Here is a 24,827-nt window from a genome sequence, read left to right on the forward strand (position 1 = left end):
TTTCTTCATTACCCATTCAAGCCGTCTCCAGCCATTATTAGTCTCAAAGTGGGTTCCTCGTCATCGAATATTTAAGTGTTTGTATCAACAAAACCCAAAAATAAGTATATTAAAGTTATGCTATTTAATTTTTTTTTCGAAAACTGATTGAACCATTAAAACATAGACCAAAAGAAACTGTAAGATTATCCTTTCTCTCAAATTAAAGATAAAATATGTATATATATATATATATACAGCCTAATTTTACAACTGGCTTTGACTGAATATATGGATAGTGGCTGGATGGAAGAAAGCAGAAGGTTGTTATAAATGGAGTTCAGTCAAACTGGATTAAGAAAACAAGTGTTTTCCCTTGGGGCTCAGTGTTAGGACTTTTGCTCTTTTAAAATTTACATCAGTGACATAGATGAAAGAATATTCAACAAATTATTCAAACTGGCTGATGATAATAAAGTTTTTGGTGTTGCTGGCTGTGAGGAGGATGCTATTGTCTTACAAAAAGATTTGGATTGTTTGGTGAATAAATGGCAGATGGCCTTTAATTATAATAAATGAAAGATAATGAACATGGGTTATCATAATTTAAATTATAAGTGTTATGGGAGAAAAGGATCTTAGTATTATGGTTGATTAAGCCGTCCAAGCAGTGGCAATACAAGTCTAAAGAGGTTATAATTTCATTGAATAGGTCACTGGTTAGGCCACATTTGGTGTTCAGTCTCCATACCTTAGAAAGGACATTGAATTGTTGGAAAGGGCTCAGAGAAGGGTTACTTGGATGATATTTTACGATGGAAAGGTTGTCATATGGGGACAGATTACGATTTCCAAACTTGTTTTCTCGTGAAAAAAAAAAAAGATTTAGAGGAGGAGCTAATTTAAGACTGTAAGATCGTAAAGTGAATTGATAGTGTTGATGCACCATCATTTTTCATACTTAATGGTGAGAATGGTAGGACTATGGGACACAAATATATATTTTGGCAGGATAGGAGTTATCTTCAGCTAAGACAACTCTATTTTTACTTTAAGGGAAGACTTGATATATATTTGAATGATAAGAGCTGGCTTTGAATGTTTTATTTTAAGGTTTAATTATGGATGGAACAGCCTAACTGGACCAAAAGGTTGCTTGTTGTCCATAAATATTATGTTTGTCATTGTACTATTGTGGAATATTGTTCCAAAGGTCCTGTATTAATCTTCACAATTCAGCAAAGTTGTTAGGTAATTTTTTAACTTTATGTAGGCTAAGTCACTGAAGTATTTGAGGCATTTTATCGAAACTACAAATGCTTCTAGTAGGAGAAAATTGGCTTTTCTATGTATGTCATACATACAAGGCAGTTGCAGAAAGGATCTGCAGATTAAAAAGCATATAACAGATGTTTTGTACAGATTATTATCCAAATAAGGGAATGTTTTTGTTAAAGTTTGACTGAGATGCATTACCAATTGCAACATCATAAGTAAATAACAGTGGTTCGTCTTGTCTCTATAATTAGATGCGATCGTAGTAGAGAGGAAGGCTACAGAAAAGTTTATGTCGCTTGTACTAACTAAAGAAGTGAATTAATTAAAAAGAAGAAAGAGATATACATGCAATGTCCAGTTTTGGCTCAAAGAATCAACAAAATTAAACCAATTAGATGAAGGACCTACTTGTAGAGTAGACATAAAGAGTTATTTGAGGTGTCATAAGAATACGAAGATAAACATATAAAACCTCACGTTTTTGGGCCTAAAGTTAATTCTCTCTAGCATTTTATGAGGGCAGTCAAACCTGTATGAGTTGTCCTCGGTGTTTCCTGTGGTCAGATAAATTTGCACCAGTTCTCTACAAAGAATCGAGAAACCAGACTACTTCATTCTAGTTAGAAGAAGATGGCCATTTTACAACCACCTCACCACTTTCAGCAGACAAACTCTCTGTAGGTATTGAATATTACCCTCTCTCTAGTCTAACAATGTGTAGCATATGATGTTCCCTGTGTGAAATACTGTGATGTTGATGGAAACTACAAAGCTGGTATAAGTTTTAAGCAAGATGTCTAAATTGAACTATGTCTGAACATATTTCAATCAATAGTTTATTGGATAATTTGTTCACTCTAGTGTCAGAATTAAGGAATCTAAAAGAAGGCTTAATTAATGAGCAATTACGTCAATGAATATTTGGATATGGAGATTGAATGATGTATTATTTGTTGTACTACCAGACTCCTCTTCAGTTTCTTTGTTCCAAACGTAAATACCTCTGGTTGGTGGCTTGCATGCTCACTCTGCTACACACTCGACTGTCTTCCTGTATTTTTAAATAAATTATTTGTATCTTGTGAGAAAGTCAATCCCAATGACTAGCCCTCTCTGGCTCACCTGTTACACACAGCTGTGAATGTTAATTTCATCAGCCAATCAATCACCATATTTCCTATATACTTGTGGCCATTGTCTTGCTGGAAGATGTATCCCTGCCAAATGAATTGTTTTCCTGAGGGACAACATGATGGATCAGAATCTACCAGTACTTTTCAACATTCAGGGTGCCATCAATTTTGTGTGAATCATCAACACCATTGGCTGAGAGGTAGCCTCAAACCTGTACTGATCCTCCACCATACTTTACTGTAGATTTGCACATTAATTATTATACTTTTCTCTTCCATTGAACAAATTGTAGTCGATGCCTGTATTGGTTTGATTACTTCTTCTTGTCATTGGTTTCCTAGGAGTTACACTTCATATTATTATGTATTTTGCTGTTCTTGGAGTAACAATCACCCCCACATTTATGGCAACGACATTAGCAAGATTTAACATTGCGTTTGAAGAGTTTTAGTTTTCTACCTCAACCACTACAATCACAAACGTTGCCAGTTTCACCTATTTGTTTCAGAATCTTGGTGTAAATATACACACGTAGTGTCCTTGACCATCCTGGGGACCATCAGTGGATGCATACTACTACTATTTGGCATAGTATAATAACTTGTACTTTTACAGGCTTCATACTAACGTGGTATTTTCAGATTGATTACATGACAACCAGTCACAGTGTAAACTATTAATAGTTAATTTTTCACACAATAAAGGGGTGACGTGCCCCTAGTGAGTGACTTTTATACTCTTAAGTTTTAAGGCCTGGCATGGCCAGGAGGTTAGGGAGCTCAACTCGCAATCTGCAGGTCACGGGTTTGAATCCCCATCCAACCAAACATGCTCATCCTTTCAGCAAGGGGACATAATAATGTGATGGTCAATCCCATTATTCATTGATAAAAAGTAGTTCAAGAGTTGGCGATGTGTGGTGATCACTAGCTGCCTTCTCCCTAGCCTCTCACTCCTAAATTTGGGATGGATAGTGCAGATTGCCCTCATGTAACTTTGTGCGAAATTCGAGACAAACCAAACAAAAAACAGAATTGAATAATGTCCTCAGAAATTATAAAACCAAACCATTAAGTTTTAATGTGAAGATAACGGAACAGCTTTTTTTATTATTTTCATCCTTCCGGAGCTTTTTTTCAACAAGTTGATAGATTTAAATGCAGATTTACTATAAGTACTTGTTCTTTAAATTCAAAGCCAAAAGTCTTAAAAAAAAGTTGAAATGTGCCCTATTTCAGGGTGTATTTTACCCCTCTTCTTGGGTAAAAAATCTTAAAAAAAAATAATCCGTGTACACCATTGGACAGTCTCCAGTTACCATACAAAAAACATCACAGTAATCAAACTGAAATATGGTATATATATGGTGCACTATTGTTTTCTTACCTTTATTTTTTTTCCCCTAAACAACATCTATAATATAGCTAAATCAAATATTTTTCTGTAATTAATCCCATCAACTTGCATATTTTTTATCTGCAGTGGCAATTCAACAAGGGAAATTTACATGTTGTAGATGTAGTCGTGGATCCTATACTAACAGCTCATCTGAGGCCTCACCAGAGGGAGGGTGTTGTCTTTCTGTACGAGTGCATCATGGGAATGAGAGACTTTAGTGGACAAGGAGCCATTCTTGCGTAAGTTGGGTAATTTTCCAAGAAAAGAAAAGACATACATCAATTGTTACAATAAATCGAATAATGCAGTCATCGTATTCCTCTGTCTTCTGATTGCTTCACTAATGTCTGAACTCGTAATTATAAAACATTTCATTTAGCTGAGTTTGCTCAGACCTATCTTCCAGATGTTTATTTACAAAATGGAGGAATAAAATGTTTAAGTGATAAATTTAGAAAAAGCTTTCACATTTCCGTATGTATCTTTTTGATAGATCTACTGCTTTCATTTCTCATATGTGTATTTGAAATGTGTGTGTGATGTAAACATGTATCTAAGCTTGTTACTTGCTCCATTGTGAAATATTTCCATATGTAGCATTAACACCCTCATTTTCCTTGGTGAAATATACCAACAGTCCATACAGAACACTTAGTGCTTCCAGGTTTTTACAGGTGCAACACATTCAGGCTTAATAATGAAGCAGTCAGAGAGTAGTGTAATATGACAACTGGATTATTCAGGTCATTGTTACATTTGTATTCATTCATGAGTCATCCAGGTTAATTCAGACTTTCTTAATAGGCATTAAGTTAAAATCTGATATCCCTTATAACCACAGCCAATAATTACAACATCTGCTAGCTTAGTACGTTTATTTGCGTAACTTTAAGTTTTTTAATATATTTAAGATTGCAATAAATTTCCTGGAATATTTGTTTAAACATTTATCAAATAATATGTTTTGGAACAGTATTTATACGATTCATTTTGATTGCCATATCTTACTGGTAAGTTTATGAGTATATCATTTTATTTATGTATTTTTTAGTGCAAAACTACACAGTGTTGTGCCCACCTCACAGATATAACTTGAAGAAAATTACACTTCAAATAGATGGCCATTACTTACTTACAATGATTAAGTTCTGTCAGTCTTGACCAATTTCTGTTTATTACTTTGTATAGTTGACACCTGTTCAGTGTGATCTTGGCTTCATTTTTAAGTCCTGAATGACCAGTAAACTTTGTTTTAACTTCGAGTTTCTCATTTGAATTTATTCGGACCAGGTTTCACTTTATATGTTTTATTTCATAAGTTACACCAGTTATTGAAATATTACATTCTCAAAGAATTTAACTTTGCTTGAGAAATTTCATCTTTTTAGTTCGCTTTCCCGATCAGGAATGCATGGTTCATCCATATTCCTTTAGTTACGACCAATGAAAATATTACATGGATTAAATAAAAAAAAACAAATGCAACTTTACATAAGGAAATGTAATCTTCCTGATAGCTTTCCCTTGAGTGAATGGAATTTTATTTCATTATTTCTCTCCCTGTACACATTCATAGGTTTAAAAGTATAGTGTGATACCTTTAAGCCAGTTTGTCCATTTTGGTGTATGTAATTTTTTTTTTTTTAATAGATCACTTTTAGAACCTTATTAATTCCCAAATTATAATTTTCTTTTCACTCAATGTTACGATTTTGTTTGTCTAATGCAGTGGCTCCCAAACTTTCTTCAATCAGACCCCTATTTTCAGATTTATAAAAGTTTTCATAACTCCTCATCGTAACCGTATGCTATAATTTTTGTCATTATTAATGTATTTTCCTTTATTTATAAATAAATTATATTCACATATCCTCCTCCCCAGTAATCAACTGTGTACAACAGGGGGTATGTGTACCACAGTTTGGGAAACAGCTAAACTTGGCTACAGTATGGTGTTAATACTACACGAGGTGATAACCTTAACTTCAAATTCTATGATATATAATTTTTCATACATTTAAATTATATCATTGCAGGGATGAGATGGGCCTGGGAAAGACCTTACAGTGCATTACATTGATTTGGTAAGTTTAAGTTATTTAAATCATTTGGAAAAGAAATTTTGGGTGAAATGTATTTGAATGTTTAAAAAATATTCTGTATTGAGACAAAGTGTTTTGTTTTATTGTGTGTGTATGGTTTGTTTTGATAGAGATTACTATATTTTACAGGACAATGTACAAACAAGGACCCTATGGTGGACGTCCTGTTTTGAAAAAGGCACTGATTGTCACACCAAGTAGTTTGATTAAAGTAAGTCTATGTTCGTTTAAGAATTACTCAGTGCTTTGCTTAATACTAACTGAGTTAATTCTGAAATCCTTTCCAGTTCCTTACCATCTTGTTTCTGTATATTTGTATAGATTTCTATTCTTTATAAAATGAAACTTTAAACTAATTTCTCTAGATTTTTGTACTAATTTATGCTGTTTATAAGTTTTTTATTGTTATCAAGCCAATGAATGCTTCCGTAGTAATCTTATAAATGCATTTAAATGTATAATGTTAAAAACATTACTTATATGTCAAACAAGGCTTTGAAATTTTATACCAGCTGTCATCGGGAAGTCATCCACAGTATTCTATCATGAAGTGTGTAGCAATTTCATGTCCACATGTGCACCCATCAATTGATTCTGACAAAACTGTTCATGAATAAGCAGGTTACAATACTAGAGGGAAAAAAATAGCTTAATAGTTTAATTGTTAAATAAACCAAAGAACAAACCACACAAGGTGTGAGGGACAAACCATACAAAAGCACAAGGTGTGAGGAACAAACCATACAAAAGCATATGGTGTGAAAAACAAACCACAAGGTGTGCACATTTTTAGCTGCGACACAGCGGCTCATAGAATGGCTGTGAATGTATTTGTTTTTATGTTTCAAGTACAAACTTTTAGCACATAGCTCTGTCATCTCTTGATCGATTTGAGATCAAGTTACGTTATTACTCATAAGGATCTCTACCAACCTACACTCGAACTGAAATTCTTTTAGGCAGGATTAGAATAAATAAATCTACGAGACCTTGGGCATGGTCAAATACATCAATCAAAAGGGTTTGACCTCCTGAGTCCAAAACTATTAAATCGGGTATATGCACACCCCACAGTTGGTATTGCTGGTGCACAAAAACGTAGCTAATAAACAGGAAAAAAAAACGTCTTGTAGATCAATTTACTCTAATCTTGCCTAAAAGTATTTCAAGTTACGCAGCTATTGGTGGATTACCTCATGTTTTTTAAGCATTGTGTAGAACACTAAGTAAAATATGAGCTTCAATTATATACTGTTATCATGGTACATTTCTTGAGAGTTATTATGGTAACTAGTGGAAAAGGTAGTACAATGTTTAACAGCTTACATTTATGGCAAAACACTAGCATAGATGTTCAAGACCACCATACTTACTAGATCTCAAGCCATATTTAGGGCATAGGTAGGATTACAGAGGGTAAGGTGGGAATAGTGTCTCTCCGCACACACACATTTTGGGCCCAAATCCCACCCATGCTGTAAGGTTTCCAACCTGTATATTGAAAGGTACCACATTTTGGACCCAAATCCCACCCATGCTGTAAGGTTTCCAACCTGTATATTGAAAGGTACCACATTTTGGGCCCAAATCCCACCCATGCTGTAAGGTTTCCAACCTGTATATTGAAAGGTACGTTGAAAATGCTGCATTTGTTTCTATGACATAATCAACCAATCAGATTTACTCTTTTTTTTACTCTACGTACATATGCGAGTGTGAAATAATTGGATATTCAGTGTTAATTTATTCCATATGTAAAAGTAAATTATTATTATTTATGGTTTATGATAACAGGTAGAGTGTAGTAAATACTTAATACCAACATTATATCTATAAAAATTGGTAATTTGCAGAACTGGGTAAAGGAATTCAGGAAATGGCTTGGAAAAGACAGGCTGTCTGTATTTGCTGTCGACCAGTATAACAAAGTTCAAGTAAGGGAACACACTGGTTCATATATTTGTTTTTTGTTCTATATTTTAGGGGTATAAATGTTTGTATTTTTCAATGTAAAAACTATGCAGTCAGCTATCTGCACTATCGAACCCAAAAGTTTAGTTTTATAAACCCAGAAGCTTACTTACCAAGGAGCCACTATTATTTGTTGTATAAAGGTGAAAAGAACTTAAAATCTAACCCACTTATTCAATACTTAAGTGAAATTTTGATTGCTTTTCTGTGATTGAAACGTATATTTTAAACAACTGAGTGGTTCTTCTCTCTCTGCTCATCCGCTTTCATTATACTGTCCTGTTCCGTTCTTGTGTGTGTTAAATATTGTTTACTGAGTATCCTAGGTATACTTTGAACAACTTTTGAAAGATTTGTTCAAAAAGTATATAAGGAATAATCAGCTTCTTAGAATTTATTTTTTATAACAGTTTTCAGATTCAAGATTCTCTGTAAAAATTGTACTGTAATGCTATATGTTTTAGATTGTTTGTTTGTTAAGCACAAAGCTACACAATTGGCCATCTGTGCTGTGCCAACTGAAGGTTATCAAAACCAGATTTTTAACATGATAAGCCTTAGATATAGGTATGTACTCTAAATGTATAGAATATTTACTTAGATACAGGTGTGTACTCTAAATGTATAGAATATTTACTTAAATACAGGTGTGTACTCTAAATGTATAGAATATTTACTTAGATACAGGTGTGTACTCTAAATGTATAGAATATTTACTTAAATACAGGTGTGTACTCTAAATGTATAGAATATTTACTTAGATACAGGTATGTACTCTAAACGTGTAGAATATTTACTTAGATACAGGTATGTACTCTAAATGTATAAAATATTTCCAAGTTTGCACTTTTGTATGTCTTATTTGTGTTATTCAGTTTTTAATATTTCCTTTCTTTTTTTTAGGCTGATTTGCATACAATAATAAGAATTTACTTTATTTTTCCTCTAAAGCATTAAATTAACTGTTTTGTTTTATTTTTTTACATGACTTTGGATTTAAATACTAAAATAAAAAATTTTGGAACATATGATTTGTGTTTAATGTTGAGTTCAACTGAAAGAACTACTCACCTGTTACTGCATATCAGTTGTGACATTCAAAGTAATTTACTCATATAAAGATTTTTATTTAAACAGATCCAGAAATAATGTGGATATATTTTTAATGTATATCTTACAGGACTTTATTCGTTCTCCGTTACATGCTGTCCTAGTAATATCTTATGAAATGTATGTACGACACCATGATATCTTGGGTCAAGTGAGTTTTGATCTGTTAATATGTGATGAAGGACATAGACTGAAAAACACAGGGATAAAAACTACAAATGTAAGTACTCATTTCATCTAACAGTCCTGAGCTTAGACAATAGTGGATGTCAGATTCCTATACAGGTTTTGTAAAGTATAAAAATTGATGTTATCCTAGTCCTCAATAAAAAAATTTGGTCATAGTCCATTAATAATTCAGCCACATTCCATTAAAAATTCAGCCATATTCCATTAATAATTCAGTCATTTTCCATTAATAATTCAGTCATAGTCCATTAATAATTCAGCCATTGTCCATTAATAATTCAGTCATAGTACATTAATAATTCCGACATATTCCATTAATAATTCAGCCATTTTCCATTAATAATTCAGACATAGTACATTAATAATTCCGACATAGTACATTAATAATTCAGCCATATTCCATTAATAATTCAGTCATAGTCCATTAATAATTCTGACATAGTCCATTAATAATTCAGACATAGTACATTAATAATTCAGACATAGTACATTAATAATTCAGACATAGTCCATTAATAATTCAGACATAATACATTAATAATTCATTCATAGTCCATTAATAATTCAGTCATTTTCTAGTAATAATTCAGACATAGTCCATTAATAATTCAGCCATTTTCCATTAATAATTCAGACATAGTACATTAATAATTCAGTCATAGTCCATTAATAATTCAGCCATAGTCCATTAATAATTCAGTCATAGTTCATCGATTGTTCCATGCTGTCTGTGTTCAGACGTTTTTTTTTAGCAGTTCAGAACTGAAAATGGCATTTCCTGTATTATTTCCAACCTGTGAAAAGTATATCTGTACAGATTTTAATGCTTTATCTAAGGTTTTTATAATACAGTTCCAGTTGTTTAGCAGTACTATCATATATGGAAAGAAATTCTCTTCCAGGAAATATGGTTTTAATGTACTTTTGAAAAGCTTATTTAACACACACACATATATACAAGGTTTTTATGTAAACTAGAAGGATGTGTACAGAAACAAATGTGACAATATTACTTTGAAATAATACTAAGAAAATTTAACCACTAAGTTACTTATTTTGAAAATTTATTGATGTACAAAAAAACGCCTATTTAACCACTATTGTGTTTTCTGTTTCTTAGGTTATCAACAACCAGCCTGTCAAACGAAGAGTTCTTCTCACAGGAACTCCTGTTCAGAATGACCTTCAAGAGTTTTTCTCACTGGTAGAGTTCTGTAATCCTGGAGTCCTTGGTTAGTAAAGTACTATAATTCTGGAATATCAAGTATCTGGTAGAGTTCTGTAATCCTGGAGTACTTGGTTAGTGAAGTACTATAATTCTGGAATATCAAGTATCTGGTAGAGTTCTGTAATCCTGGAGTCCTTGGTTAGTGAAGTACTATAATTCTGGAATACTGAGTATCTGGTAGAGTTCTGTAATCCTGGAGTCATTGGTTAGTGAAGTACTATAATTCTGGAATACTGAGTATCTGGTAGAGTTCTGTAATCCTGGAGTCCTTGGTTAGTAAAGTACTATAATTCTGGAATACTGAGTATCTGGTAGAGTTCTGTAATCCTGGAGTCCTTGGTTAGTAAAGTACTATAATTCTGGAATATCGAGTATCTGGTAGAGTTCTGTAATCCTGGAGTCCTTGGTTAGTGAAGTACTATAATTCTGGAATATCGAGTATCTGGTAGAGTTCTGTAATCCTGGAGTCCTTGGTTAGTAAAGTACTATAATTCTGGAATATTGAATATCTGGTAGAGTTCTGTAATAATGTTCCTGAATTATAGTACTTTACTAACCAAGGACTCCAGGATTACAGAACTGTACCAGATACTCAATGTTCCTGAATTATAGTACTTTACTAACCAAGGACTCCAGGATTACAGAACTCTACCAGATACTTGATATTCCAGAATTATAGTACTTCACTAACCAAGTACTCCAGGATTACAGAACTCTACCAGATACTCGAATTATAGTACTTCACTAACCAAGGACTAGGAACATTGAGTATCTGGTAGAGTTCTGTAATCCTGGAGTCCTTGGTTAGTAAAGTACTATAATTCAGGAACATTGAGTATCTGGTAGAGTTCTGTAATCCTGGAGTCCTTATCTTTATCTTTAGTTAAAGGTGTCTTTATCTTTAGTTCTTTATTTTTTCTTTATTTACTATCATAGTTGTAATTCAGAAACTGTTAAAAAAGATATATATATATTTTTTTTATATTATTATTAGTGGTTATAAGCTTTCACAAATTGCTTATGGGTAATGGCTCTTTTTTTTTTCTCACCTATTTTGTAAATATTAAGCAATATATATACAGTATTATTTTATAATAGAATAGTTTTCATGCTGTGCTGGTATCTTGCAGGTACTCCTGCATCGTTTCGTCGGCTCTTTGAAGATCCTATAATCAGGTCTAACCAGCCGAGTGCTTCCTCTGAAGAAAAATTTGTTGGTGAGGCCAGAGCTGCTGAGTTGTCTCATCTTACCAGTCTCTTTGTTCTTCGTAGAACTCAAGAAGTTATTAATAAATACTTGCCTCGAAAAGGTATCAGTTTATACATTATTTTTTTAATGTAATTAACTGCTTTTTAATATTCCTTAGTTTTTACCAAAAAATGTGTTTGCTAGTTTCCAAACAAGACTTTATCTCTTACTCAATTAACAAGGGCTTCTACTAAAAATGCATGATAGCAAGTTTGTAATATATCCAGTTCCGTAACTGTGTAGTGTTCGTTATTTGTATCTTAAATAAATATAAGCTATACCACAGCTTAAGTTATACTTCTCTGTAGCTGAAGTAAATGAACTTATTTAGTGGTATTCAGAGCTATCATTAAACCAGAACAAACTTGAATGTAATTACCTTCTTCCAACACAAGCTCTCTAATTTTTATGTAGTTGCATAAAACAAAAGACGTAAACATCAGGAGTACCTATAAAACAGAATGTTTTTTCTTTTCTCTTAACATAAATTTTCCTATTGCCCTTATGTGCTTTCAGTCTTCATTTTCTTTTACTTTTTTATACATTTTTGTCATGAGGTTTAAAGAATAATATAAAATGTGACAAGTTCTTGTAACTTACCAAATAATAATATAAAATGTGACAAGTTCTTGTGACTTTTACAGAGAATAATTTAAAATGTGACAAGTTCTTGTGACTTACCAGAGAATAATTTAAAATGTGACAAGTTCTTGTGACTTACCAGAGAATAATATAAAATGTGACAAGTTCTTGTGACTTACCAGAGAATAATTTAAAATGTGACAAGTTCTTGTGACTTACCAGAGAATAATTTAAAATGTGACAAGTTCTTGTGACTTTTACAGAGAATAATTTAAAATGTGACAAGTTCTTGTGACTTACCTACTTGTAGGGTTTTCAGCTTCTTGGGGTATATTTTCTCTGTAAAATCCAGCTTTGAATTTTTTAAATCATGATGATGGTTGATCACAGTAGTATAAATTGATCTTGTGTCGTATTAACTGATATAGTTTTATCTTTCACTTTTTTCTTGTAGCATCAATATGGACATAGTAAAAGTAAAACATGCATACTACATATGTTTTTTTTTTATCAATTTGTCGTTTTGTGCCGCATCATCAATAGCTGAAAATTTTCATCAATTGCCCAAACTATGAGATACTAGTTTCGAGAGAATATTTAAATAACATTAAAATAGTAAATAATGCCTGTTTTGTTTAACTTGCCGATTAATTTGAAGACATTATCATATGAGGAAATATCTGTCATGAAACTGTTGTACTCCTTTTTGCCAGAAGCTGTTGTATCTTTACATTTTTTCATGTGCGGTTTTTACAGTGGAATATGTTATTTTTTGTCAACCAACGAAACTTCAGCTCGCCTTGTATCAACAAATTTTAACATCAAGAGTGTTGCAAAGATGCTTATCCTTTCGAGGCAGAGCAGAAGACTCTAGTCATCTGGTGTGTATTTCTGCATTAAGGAAACTATGTAACCACCCTCATCTTTTGTACAAAAGAGCCAAAGAAATCTTATCTGCCGGGAAAATTGAAGAAGAGGAGGTTTGTAAAACTTTGGATTTACTTATTATAATTTCTTTTCATGCCAAAATATAATCGGGCTTCATTTTGACTTAATTAACAAGCATCATCTACCTGGTGGCTCATAGATAATATATCCGACTGCTTTTGAAACATTATCTCCAAACCACTGTAGCTGTGTTAAGCTCATTACATTAACCAACATGAATCATTACTTGTCAACTAAAACCTCTTTTTTTGAAAAAAACATCATGATTATTTTAGATGCTAACTCTCATTAATACCAGAACAAGTAATTCTTGAGCGTTATTAACCCATAATTAAACATAGAAGAGAAATATTTTGTTTAAAAAATATTTACTGAGAAGTGTGAAGTTAAAATCTCCAGTGAATTTGGCATAGTGTTATTGTGAATGTGGTTTTTCAAGATTTGAATTTAGTTGCTTATCTAAAACAAATGTTAATATTATTTCATACTGGAGAAAAGCTTTTTAATGCCTGTCTTTCAGTGAGCCAACAAGTGAACTTAGGGGCCAGCCACATAACATTTTGACTAGTGAAAAAAAAAGTATTGAAATAATCGAACATTTCTGTGGGCTACAACTTTGAATCTCAAACTGGTTAATAGATGCAATAACCTAACTAGTTGAAATTAAATAAAAGTATTCAAACTTGAACAAAATGTTGTAATTAATTTTAAGTTTTTTTTTATTCATACTTCTACTTGATAATACTTAAACTAGTAATTCTGGAGACTTTTATAAAATAATCATGTTGTAAGTTTCAGTGAAGGATTAACACAAATTGATTAACGGTTTAATTAATCAACCTCACTCATTTCTTCCTATCCGTGTTTTTGAAATCTACTTGCATGATAAATTTTGTTTTGTTTATTGATTTCAGGAATCTCTGTATGAACACATTCTGTCAGAATTTCCAGCTGACTTTGAACAACACTCTTTTGAAGAGAACTCGGGGAAACTTAGAGTACTCTCACACCTTATGTATAGCCTGAATTCTTCGGGAAACAACGAAAAGATTGTTTTAGTTTCTTGTTTCACCAAGGTAATTTATAGACATATTTTGTTCTTACCTAGTTTTGCAGCTTTAAAAGCAGGCAGAAAATGGCCTGGATATTACAGCACTTTAGGTACAGCTTTTTTAAAATTGAATACCTTAGCTTTTATAATTGCAAGGGCATTTTTTTGAATATTACAATTAATGGGAGAAACATAGGTACAGCTATTCATGTTTATATAAGGAAATAATCTGTGTTTTAAAAAATGTGGCATGAAAGGTCACAAGTGGTCGATGTATCCCTTACTAACAGTATAATACATTTGTTTTCGGGTACTTGAACAAAAAACTCGTATTCCCGGCAACTACTTATAAATAGTAGTAGCATTCAGGGCTGTAGGTTGGAAGTATTTTCATGGATTGTGGGCTGTCATACCCATTTTCTTACAGATGTTCAACAAGTGCAAATATTAACGAAGATCTCATGCTTGATATTCTTATCTCTTAATCACAGTTCTTGTCATTTCAGACATGTATTATTTGTTAACATTAGTTCCATACGGTATGCGCAGCTCAATACCAAGCCATGGCTAGACGAAAACAAGTTTTGAGAAAATAAATAAATACCAGTTAAATTTTATTACATGACTTTGTTTTTTGTAATTTTGAAACATTGAAATGTGCTTGTCATTGTATTTTTCTTTATATTTATATAAAACTATATAAACTTGACTACAGGAAATCTTAAATATAAAACGAAATGCAAGCTGGAGTAGCAGTAAGAGGGGGGTTTACTGGGGCTGAAGCTACCCCAAGATATGCCTTCACCTCCCCCATAATTCCTGCATCAAACGAACATTACTTAATGTTAAAACTGGTTCACTTCCAAAATACTACATTATGTGAGCCCACAAAATGTAGAGTGCGGCCCTCTCAATATTTGTCTGGCCCGCCTCGACCCCCACACCAGGAAGAAGCTGGCACCATTCTTGAATACAACAAAACAGATAATTATTATAATAGTTTAATTTTAATTCATGCTATTATTTGTAAAGAAAATTACTTATAAACAAATAGTTTTTGGTTTAAATCAAACTTGCCAATTACAAGTTTCTGTCAGAGTTCTTTAATGTATATTTTTGTTCACATGTTACATATTATATTTGGTAGGTGGCTGTAAAATTCAAACATTTATTTTCAAAACAGAAAAAAAAAACAAATGTTAAGCATCAGAATAAAACTTCTTGTTCATTTTTTATATTACCAAAACGTTTTTTTATATCTCAAGTAAATCGACTTTCTGGTGTGAGGACAGCGTGATTACATAAGTATGAGAAAAAGTCTTGAAAATCAACACAATATTTCATTGTTTGGTTTTTGTTATCTTTCTTTATACATAATCAGGTTTTTTTTTTATTTTACAGCATTAATAAAAGTTAATTTATTATCAGGATGTTGATAATTCTACCATTATTATAGGCCTTCAACATATAAAAAAAAAAAAGATTTCAGATTACAAAACAGATGTAATACTTTTATTAGCTATTTCTTTTATCCACAGTAGTTTATATTGTTCTTTAGACACTGGATATATTGCAGCAGATGTGTGTCCAGTATGGTTATTCCTTTCTGCGACTCGATGGTTCTACGCCCTCCGCGAACAGGCAAGAGCTTGTTGACTCTTTCAATGCTCCGTATTCAAACCACTGTAAGAAATTGTCTTGTAATTCCTGTTTATTTTCTTGTCTGAAAGAATTCTTTGTTATCTTGAAACACGTAGCTTTTCTGCACGTACACCGGATAATCTATATCTTTTATGTACAGATATTTGTAAATCTAGGAGTTATCCTCTTTTACTTTTCGTTTATTTCAGACATACAACGAGATCAATAAGCTCAGTATGACATATAGTTTTGTAAACTTACAACCATCTAATGTACCAGTACTGAATTTTTAGTCTCGGGATAAAGGTTCATAGAATGGTTCTGAGTTTTTTTCCCAAGTACAGACTTTTAGCACATAGCTTCATCATCTCTTGACCGATTTGAGATCTTATTACAGTTTTAGACTCGGGAGGTCAAACCCTTTTAGTTTATATATTTTACCTTGCCCAAGGTCTCCTAAATTAATTTAATTGAATCGTGCCTAAAAGAATTTCAATTTGAGGGTAGGCTGGTAGAGATCCTGATGAGTAAGAAAATCGATTCCGGGTATACGCACACCCTACGCTTGGTGTCCCTGGTGCACAAAAATATAACTAATAAAAAGGAAAAAATGGACTTGTAGATTAATTTACTTTAATGCTGCCTAAAAGAATTTCAAGTGCCACAACTATTGAGGATTCCCTCTTGTTTTTCTATACCCTTATTGGCTTAACTTTTAATGTATTTCTTTATTTGGTGAAATTAAAATTACTGTTAACAATAAGAGTTTTACTGCCCAGTGGAACAGCACATAATTAGTTTAAATGTTCTAGTGACTCGTCGATCATCTACCACCGTGTGCCGTACAATAGAATATGTTTTGGTAAACAAAATTGCATTTACTGATATAATTATGATACCGAAGAAAAATTCCCAAGTCGAGTCTTAAATTTACTTGTGCTGTAAATAAAAATAATTTCAGGAGAAGACACTAATATCAATAATCAAGTTATTTTTTTAAGTAAAACAGTAAATTTGTGATTTTATTTTAAGTTCGTTAAATTATCAATAAGCTTGTGTATTGATCAGCAAAACCTAGAAAAAATCTAACGTGATAACAAATTTAGTACACTAAAAATACGTCATCTACACGAGTATCAAATAATAGCAAATTACTTTATATTAATAGAAGTTTCCAGAGCTAACGGTTATTTTTCAATCATGTTTTTCATCATAAAATATGAAAAACATATATGTTCTGTCAAAAACCTAGACTAAGAATTTTTGTCTAACATATAGAGACTCTTTCTTGTTGTTGTTTTTTAAGTTAATCTATCCTCAAGAAGAGCATTAATAATTTTAAATATTATCTTTAAAGCTTACTAAATAAAAGGTGCTTTTTAAAATCCTATACAACTTGGAAGTAATTTTTTTTTTTTTTCGGGTGTTTCTTCCTTATTTTATCCTCACATAGTGCTGCTTTATGATGGTTTTTTATTATTTATTTAGGCTTATCGAGTGTTAATGCTAGCAGTCGCATATTTTTGGAAATTTGTGTGGTATTATTTAAATGTAAAAGAAGTTTGTTCTTTGTGATTTATAAATTTCTTATGTCTGAAAGATGAAACATAACTTTGTCCTTCAGATTATTTTGCATGTTTTACCATATTTTTCACACATCTATTAATGTGTGTAACTTGGAAGTTTTAATTTTTGTAAACTGAAAATAAGAGCTTAAGAAATGATCTCTTAAAAACTCTGTAAGGAAAACTTTAATACTTTTATTATATGATTACTGCGCACAGAAAGTAATGAAAAGGATAATTTTATTTCTTTTGTTGCAGCCGTCTTTCTCCTCAGTTCAAAGGCAGGGGGGACTGGTTTAAATCTGATTGGAGCTTCTCGTATCCTCTTGTACGATATTGACTGGAATCCAGCTAATGATCTTCAAGCCATGGCTCGTGTTTGGCGTGATGGACAGAAACGTCAAGTTCATGTGTACAGGTTACTTACTACAGTGAGTTGGAAAAAAAAATTTTTAAGTAATTTTTCAGAGAATATTTTGGGTGGAATAAGTTAAAATGCGTTATTTCTATCAGTAGTGTGGGGGGGGGGGGTTGTTGTTGTTGTTACTGGTGTTGGTTGAATGAAAAAAGGAGTGATATTAAACTTTTGTTTTTGAACAATTACTTTTTTAATGTATTTTAATGTAATAATAAAGATTCATTTATTAACTAAGTGATGTTACTTACTAGGGGGAACATAATTCTGTCCAAAATAATACATCATATTTATCAACTACAAGTATTCCCCTTGTTTCTTGAGACATCCCAAATTAAAAAAAAAAAATTACGTCATGTGAGACTTGTGATTCCTTTTGTTGTTGTTTTTTTTGATGATGAAAGGCAATCAAACCCTTCTTCAACTTTAGTCCTTCATAAATGTGTGGCCCCCCAGTGGCACTGTGATATGTCTGCGGACTTACAACGTTTGAAAGCGGGATTGGTAGCCCATTGTGTAGCTTTGTGCTCAATTACAAACAAACAAAACATAAGTGTGAGAGACATGTGCAAATTTACATTATTTTAACTTTAATTATTAGATCTCTCTATGAAAAAACAACATGGTAAAGTACTGTATGATCATAACCCCTCCACTAGATGGCAGCACTTACCCAGCCAGGAGGTGGCTCTGATTTACATCAGCTTTCTGTGTTACTATAAACTGCTGCACTCTCCAGATCTAAAAGAAGAATTTTATTAAACTTAACATGAAGTATGAGTTGCAATATATTGAATTCAAAATCTGTTTAAAACTAATAAATTGTCGTCAGAAAGATGAAATTATAATGAATACATTTTCACTAAATTGTAGTTGTTGTTGTTATGAATTTGGTTGAATAACAATGGGTTCATTATTTATTATTAATTTTACTTCTAGGGTACTATTGAGGAGAAGATTTATCAACGTCAGGTCACCAAACAAGGTCTGAGTGGTAAAGTAGTTGATTCCAAAGATGCTTGCAAAGTACAGTTCTCTAAGGAAGACCTCAAGGTTTTGTTTTTGTACTTACACGTGATGTATGAATACACACTTATTAATGTGTATTGGAACTTACTATTGCACTCATTAGGAGCTGAGATTTTGAAGTGGAAACAGTACATCTCATGTAAAGTTTTAACATAAACTCATATTTTGTCCTCTGTAACTAAGTCATTTCTCCATTCTTTCTTGATTGTCACTGAACATATTTACCTCTGCCACCAAAAGTAACGGACATTGTGTTTTCACCTCTGGAGCTTTTGGAGGGTCAAGATCATGAAAATCAAAAAAATCCCCAAATGTTAGCATGGGGATAAATTTTTCATACTATATTTGCTCTATAACTCAGTTAAAAATGATCAGATTTTGATGAAACTTGGTGAAAATATGTAGAATATTATTCCTCATTGCCCTGCCAAAAATGATTATTGTTTGTTGATAATGACAGACATATGCACTCGTATTTTTTTGAGGGCCGAATATGATCAACGCTGCGTGGCAAAGGTATGCACTCTGCTGAGTGCCTCTCTGGTTTACATTTGTATTTGCACCGTTTGAAATATGAACACGTGAAAGAGAGAAACTCCATATGTTGCCCACTCGTACATTTAGTTTTCTGTACATGTTTTTATTTTTTGATCTGTTCTCTTCATTGAACTTCAAACACTGTAAATTTTTTGTAAGTTCTGACTGAAAAAATGTGAAGTTATTATCTCTTGTTTTAAAACATGAATGTGTTAAATGTCTTTCTGCTTAGGATCTCTTCAGTCTTCAGAAATCTTCCACCTCCACCACCCATGATCTACTTGGATGTACTTGCTGTGATACTGAAAGTCCATCCGAGACCGTCTTAAAAGATGATACTTCACATCAGGAAAGATTATGTCAGCTAGGCGTGAGTAAGCAAGTGTCTTTGGTCAAGGTAAGTTAAAAATATACAGAACGTTTGTAAGTTATCAAATTCAGAGTGTATGTAAGTTATCAGATTCAGAGTATCCATAAGTCATAAGATTCAGAGTATCCATAAGTCATAAGATTCAGAGTGTATGTAAGTTATCAGATTCAGAGTATCCATAAGTTAATGTATTCAGAGTATCCATAAGTCATCAGATTCAGAGTGTATGTAAGTTATCAGATTCAGAGTATCCATAAGTTAATGTATTCAGAGTATCCATAAGTCATCAGATTCAGAGTTATTCATAAGTCAACAGATTGAGAGTATCCATAAGGCAACAGGTTCAGAGTGTCCATAAGACATCATATTCAGAGTATCCATAAGGCAAGAGGTTCAGCGTATGTTAGTTTTATTTTTGTTCAAAATGTATGAAATTTATTATTTTATTTTTTTATTTTAGCCATTTCTCTAAAATTAGAAAATCGTTTTCCCATGACTTAATTTCATTCATTCTTTTAAAATGAGAAATAAGTGTTAGACTGAAGGGAACGCATGAAAGTATTGAAACTTGTATCCGTATAAGTTTGGTGTGATTTCGTAGAAGTGAATTTAAACTTTATTTTAGATCATTTACATGTGAACTCTCCTACTTTTAGCTTTGTTTTCTTTTTATTTCTTTTCCAATCTTTATTTGAAGGTTGTTTCTTAACGAAGTAGAAAACGTAACTTCAAAAATCACTTTTTTTTATTAATGTATTGTTTTGACTGTGTATAGGACGTTGGTGATTTTTTTTTTTTTTACTCCAAACACATTATTCATCTCTTATAGCATACAAGTATGGCTGATCTTTTAAAGTGGGACCATATTCCAGGACCACTAGATCCTGATACCTTTGAAGTAAGTCATTGGGAGTTTGCAGACATAAACTAATGATTCAGTGGTTACATTTTCTATTTCTAAATCTACCCTGTTTCCAACATCTCTGGGTTACGTGAATGTGCGTGTAATATTTTAGTTATTTTGAAATATTTTTTACAAAACTATAATAGTGTAATATAGTTTATCAGGCATGCTAATTGCTAACTATTTTGTTTGTTTTTCAGGATAAGTCCCTGGCCATGGCAAGTGAAGAAATCACTTTTGTTTTCAGAAATAAGTGTTTTGAAACTCGTCGAGACTCCAAGCTTTCTTTCTCGGATAGGTAAACTTCTAAAAATGTAACAAACAATAAAATTATATTTCCTTGTTTTTTTATTACCTTCTTGGTAAATTATTCTCACCATTTTCAACTTATTTGTAACATAGGGACATTTCCTTGTGTGATCGTTGTGATATAGGGACATTTCCTTGTGTGAGTTGTGATATAAGGACATTTCCTTGTGTGATGGTTGTAATATACAGTCATTCCCTTGTGTGATAGTTGTAACATAAGGACATTTCCTTGTGTGATAGTTGTAACATAGGGACATTTCCTTGTGTGATAGTTGTAACATAGGGACATTTCCTTGTGTGATCGTTGTGATATAGGGACATTTCCTTGTGTGATCGTTGTGATATAGGGACATTTCCTTGTGTGATCGTTGTGATATAGGGTCATTCCCTTGTGTGATAGTTGTAACATAAGGACATTTCCTTGTGTGATAGTTGTAACATAGGAAAAAATCATTTATTTTGTTAGAATATTAAGTTAGTAGTTTGAGCTTGAGAACTATAAATATTTCCTTCGTGGTAAGGGAGAGATTAACCAGTTTTCAATTACTTATTGAAAAGAGTATTTAAACTTACTAGACCAAAGTGCGAACTACTTAATATACATGAGAACAGATAATGAAAGTTCGCTAGTTCAACTCCTATCAACGTTGTTTCAGTACTCTTGTTAATGTTTATCATTTCAAGATAAATATGTTATTCTTTGGGTAACAGATAATAAATGGTAAGTTGACATGCCTAAATAAAACCTTTTTTTAGTTTGCGTCTTGTGAACAGACGGCCTTTAGATGGTTTTTTTTCTGAATCAAATGACTTGTAAGTCCAAAGACGTTTTAAAAGTATTTTATTGGTCCAACGTTTTTGTTTTAAGTCTTAATGATGAGCTTTACTTACAATGAAACCCTTGAAGATAACTCCTTACGAAGGTGTAAAAGTTAACTTTTTAACCTAAAGATACAGGTCATTTGATTTAAACATAATAGATATACACTACTCCCCAATCATCATTATGTAGTATAAAAGTTAACTTTTTAACCTAAAGATACAGGTCATTTGATTTAAACATAATAAATATACACTACTCCCCAATCATCATTATGTAGTATAAAAAATTGTGAATGTTTTTTTTTCCAGTGAACCTATTAATCATTTACTGGTTTATAAGTTTTTCTAACAACTACATAAAGCTAGCATTACGACGTATGATGTTTTTTGTAGCTAACGAAAATAACTATTTTTTGTGAATCTCTCAAAACTGTACACTATCTAGGTGATGACTTTCATATGAAACTTTGTTAATATTATGTTATTGGTTATCCCACAGATAATGATGGCAGATATTCTGTACTACAAGACTGTTGGAAGTTTGCTAGGGCAATGAATTGGTTCTTTCCGTTCACGTACAGTAAACCAGAAAGAAAAACTTTCATCGGAACCCCTTAAAAAAAGTTGGGAAAAATAGAGAAATCATAATGAGATATTCAAGTATTTTTCAACTTTATAGAAAATGGGAGGTTCTTCAGATATCCTGTGCACAAAGTTAAAAGCTTGATGTAGCTACTGATGGTGAATTTCAGTTGAAAGGAATAAAACTGAATACTTACAGCACCAGACATTCAAGAAGTGGTTGCTACATGTGCCATATAAATCATTGTCTTAGAATCCTAAACCTGTTTGTTCAAATGAATACTGGTAGCATAAGCTTTTAATTTATTTTATGTGAACGAATTAATACTGACTCTCTCATTCATGCATTGTTTACATTTATATAACATAATAAAAGCATAATCTATTTTTCTGATATTTTTATAAATAAGAATACAGGTTTCGATTGTGTACATCACTGTGATATGTGTCCTTGTATACTGTATTTGTTGCCTTCAATAAATTTATCTAAAAGAAACTTTCACTAAATAAAGATTTTTCTTCACATATTCTTAGATGTAAAATAATTGAAAAAATTTTGTGGTGAAACAAAATCACGAGTTTTAAATGTCCCCCCCCCCCTTTGTGTACTACAGGGAATCGAACCCAGGATTTTTAGCGTTGTAAATCCGTAAACTTATTGCTGTTCCACCCAGAGAGCCCAATGTGGATTTGCACTGAAACAAACAAACAAGTATTTAAATATTAATACTAAATATTTTAATTTTTTAGTATATTAGAAACGAATCTCGTTGTGTAATTTAAAAGACTTTGGTGGGCACAGCACAGATATCCCCTTGTGAAGCTTTTTGCTTAACAACAAACAAACAACTTTGAAAGAATAATTATACTACGCTAGAAAAATAGATCTCATAACTTACATATCGATAAAAAAAATATATCTCGCAACCTATATAGGAATATATATCTTTAAAATGTAACACTTACACCAAAAGTTTTCGAAAATATAAAATATATATTTAAAAGTAATACATCTGTAATAAGCATACACTAAAAACAAATAAAGGAGGAAAACCCCTACCTTCTACCCAAGTAAAAAAAAAAAACCTTCTGACGCAGGGATTTGTTTGTCAATATAACAAGTAAAAGTCGACTTTTTATAACAAATATACATTAAAAAGTATTAGATTTGTGATAAAAAGTAAAAATAAACCATAAGAATATAAATTTCAGGCGTTTACAGTTTATTTAATTATGAATATTATACATCAAAGTGTGTAAATTAAGTATGGAAAGAATGACGTAGAGGCCTAATATTTTCTTTGATATGCTACTCATTGTTGTAGACTAGTTTCGCTGAAATCACGCCTTGTCGGTACTGTGCCTGGGAGAACAAAGTAAAGTAAATACGTCAGGCCTCGTACGGTTGTGAAGTGTGAATGATTAATAACACAAAATACTTTAGGTGTTTCAACATCGCGTGACGTTACGTTAACAATTCATTATAAGTCAGCTTGTAGCTTAACAAAAAAGAAAGTAAGCTACCAATAGAATATTTTTTTTTTACTTAAGATCACAGTTTCAGACCCCAGTGGTCATTGTGAGCTTATAACACTACAATTCGGGTTTAAATGCCCGTAGTTGGCACACCACAGATATCCCATTGTGTAACTTTGCGCTCAACTACAAACAAAAACATCATTAATTATATGTATATGTTATTACAAGAAGAGTAGTTTCCACAAATAAACAGTAATGAACTGGTTGTTTGTATTTTGGTTTTTATAAATACGTGAAACCAGAAATAACATTAACACACTATAGTTCATGATCAATCTCGCGATTCCTGTTTTTATCCTCTAAAGCTATTCTATAATTTCGCTAAACTTTCCTAATAAAATGAGTCTGACTCCCCTTGATACGCCCCCAGTGGTATGACTGCGGACTTATACCACTAGAAACGGGGTTTCTATACCGGTGGTGGGCAGAACCCTTTTTTGTAGTTTTGTGCTTAATAACAAAGAACAATCCCTCGATACCCCTGTTTGTTTGAAGTTAAGCACAAAGCTACACAATGGGCTATCTGTGCTCTGCCCACCACGGGTATCGAAAGCCGGTTTCTAGCGTTGTAAGTCCGCAGACATACCGTTCTGCCACTGGGGGACTCGATACCCTTGAAAAGCATTTCTCATGCACTAGTCAGCTACCGTCGTTAGTTTGAAATAAGTATTATAAAAAACTTATATGTATCTCAGTCCGTATTATTAATTTTCTAGTTTCCTTGCTTAAAAAAAAAGAGGACTATTTTATATATAGTGAGAATAATTATCGAACACAAATAATTAAAAGTACTTTACATGAAGTACAGGGATACTTATATTTCTTGTTTACTTCCACTAATGACTCAGACAAAAATACACGTTGACATTTTAACTTTTTATACTATATATGTACA

The 24,827-nt window shown here is 32.2% G+C and overlaps 1 protein-coding gene across 1 annotated transcript in view; it reads left to right on the top strand.

Annotated features, from left to right (window-relative positions):
• LOC106462551 (DNA repair and recombination protein RAD54B-like) overlaps positions 1 to 22,880 on the top strand; it is a gene marked incomplete at its 5' end in the record, with an annotated part of 35,115 nt that extends 12,235 nt beyond the window's left edge. The window contains 16 exons of the mRNA XM_013922487.2: positions 3,874 to 4,028; positions 5,826 to 5,873; positions 6,021 to 6,102; positions 7,745 to 7,825; positions 9,043 to 9,192; positions 10,282 to 10,393; positions 11,520 to 11,699; positions 12,977 to 13,200; positions 14,083 to 14,244; positions 15,778 to 15,904; positions 17,684 to 17,856; positions 18,780 to 18,893; positions 19,639 to 19,803; positions 20,606 to 20,674; positions 20,881 to 20,978; positions 22,311 to 22,880. Coding sequence (XP_013777941.1) covers positions 3,874 to 4,028; positions 5,826 to 5,873; positions 6,021 to 6,102; positions 7,745 to 7,825; positions 9,043 to 9,192; positions 10,282 to 10,393; positions 11,520 to 11,699; positions 12,977 to 13,200; positions 14,083 to 14,244; positions 15,778 to 15,904; positions 17,684 to 17,856; positions 18,780 to 18,893; positions 19,639 to 19,803; positions 20,606 to 20,674; positions 20,881 to 20,978; positions 22,311 to 22,314 — 1,944 coding nt within the window. The remainder of the gene's footprint in view (positions 1 to 3,873; positions 4,029 to 5,825; positions 5,874 to 6,020; positions 6,103 to 7,744; positions 7,826 to 9,042; positions 9,193 to 10,281; positions 10,394 to 11,519; positions 11,700 to 12,976; positions 13,201 to 14,082; positions 14,245 to 15,777; positions 15,905 to 17,683; positions 17,857 to 18,779; positions 18,894 to 19,638; positions 19,804 to 20,605; positions 20,675 to 20,880; positions 20,979 to 22,310) is intronic.
• Positions 22,881 to 24,827: the final 1,947 nt, after the last annotated feature.

Source organism: Limulus polyphemus, unplaced genomic scaffold (assembly GCF_000517525.1).
Source record: "Limulus polyphemus unplaced genomic scaffold, Limulus_polyphemus-2.1.2 Scaffold1197, whole genome shotgun sequence".
NCBI lineage: Eukaryota > Metazoa > Arthropoda > Merostomata > Xiphosura > Limulidae > Limulus > Limulus polyphemus.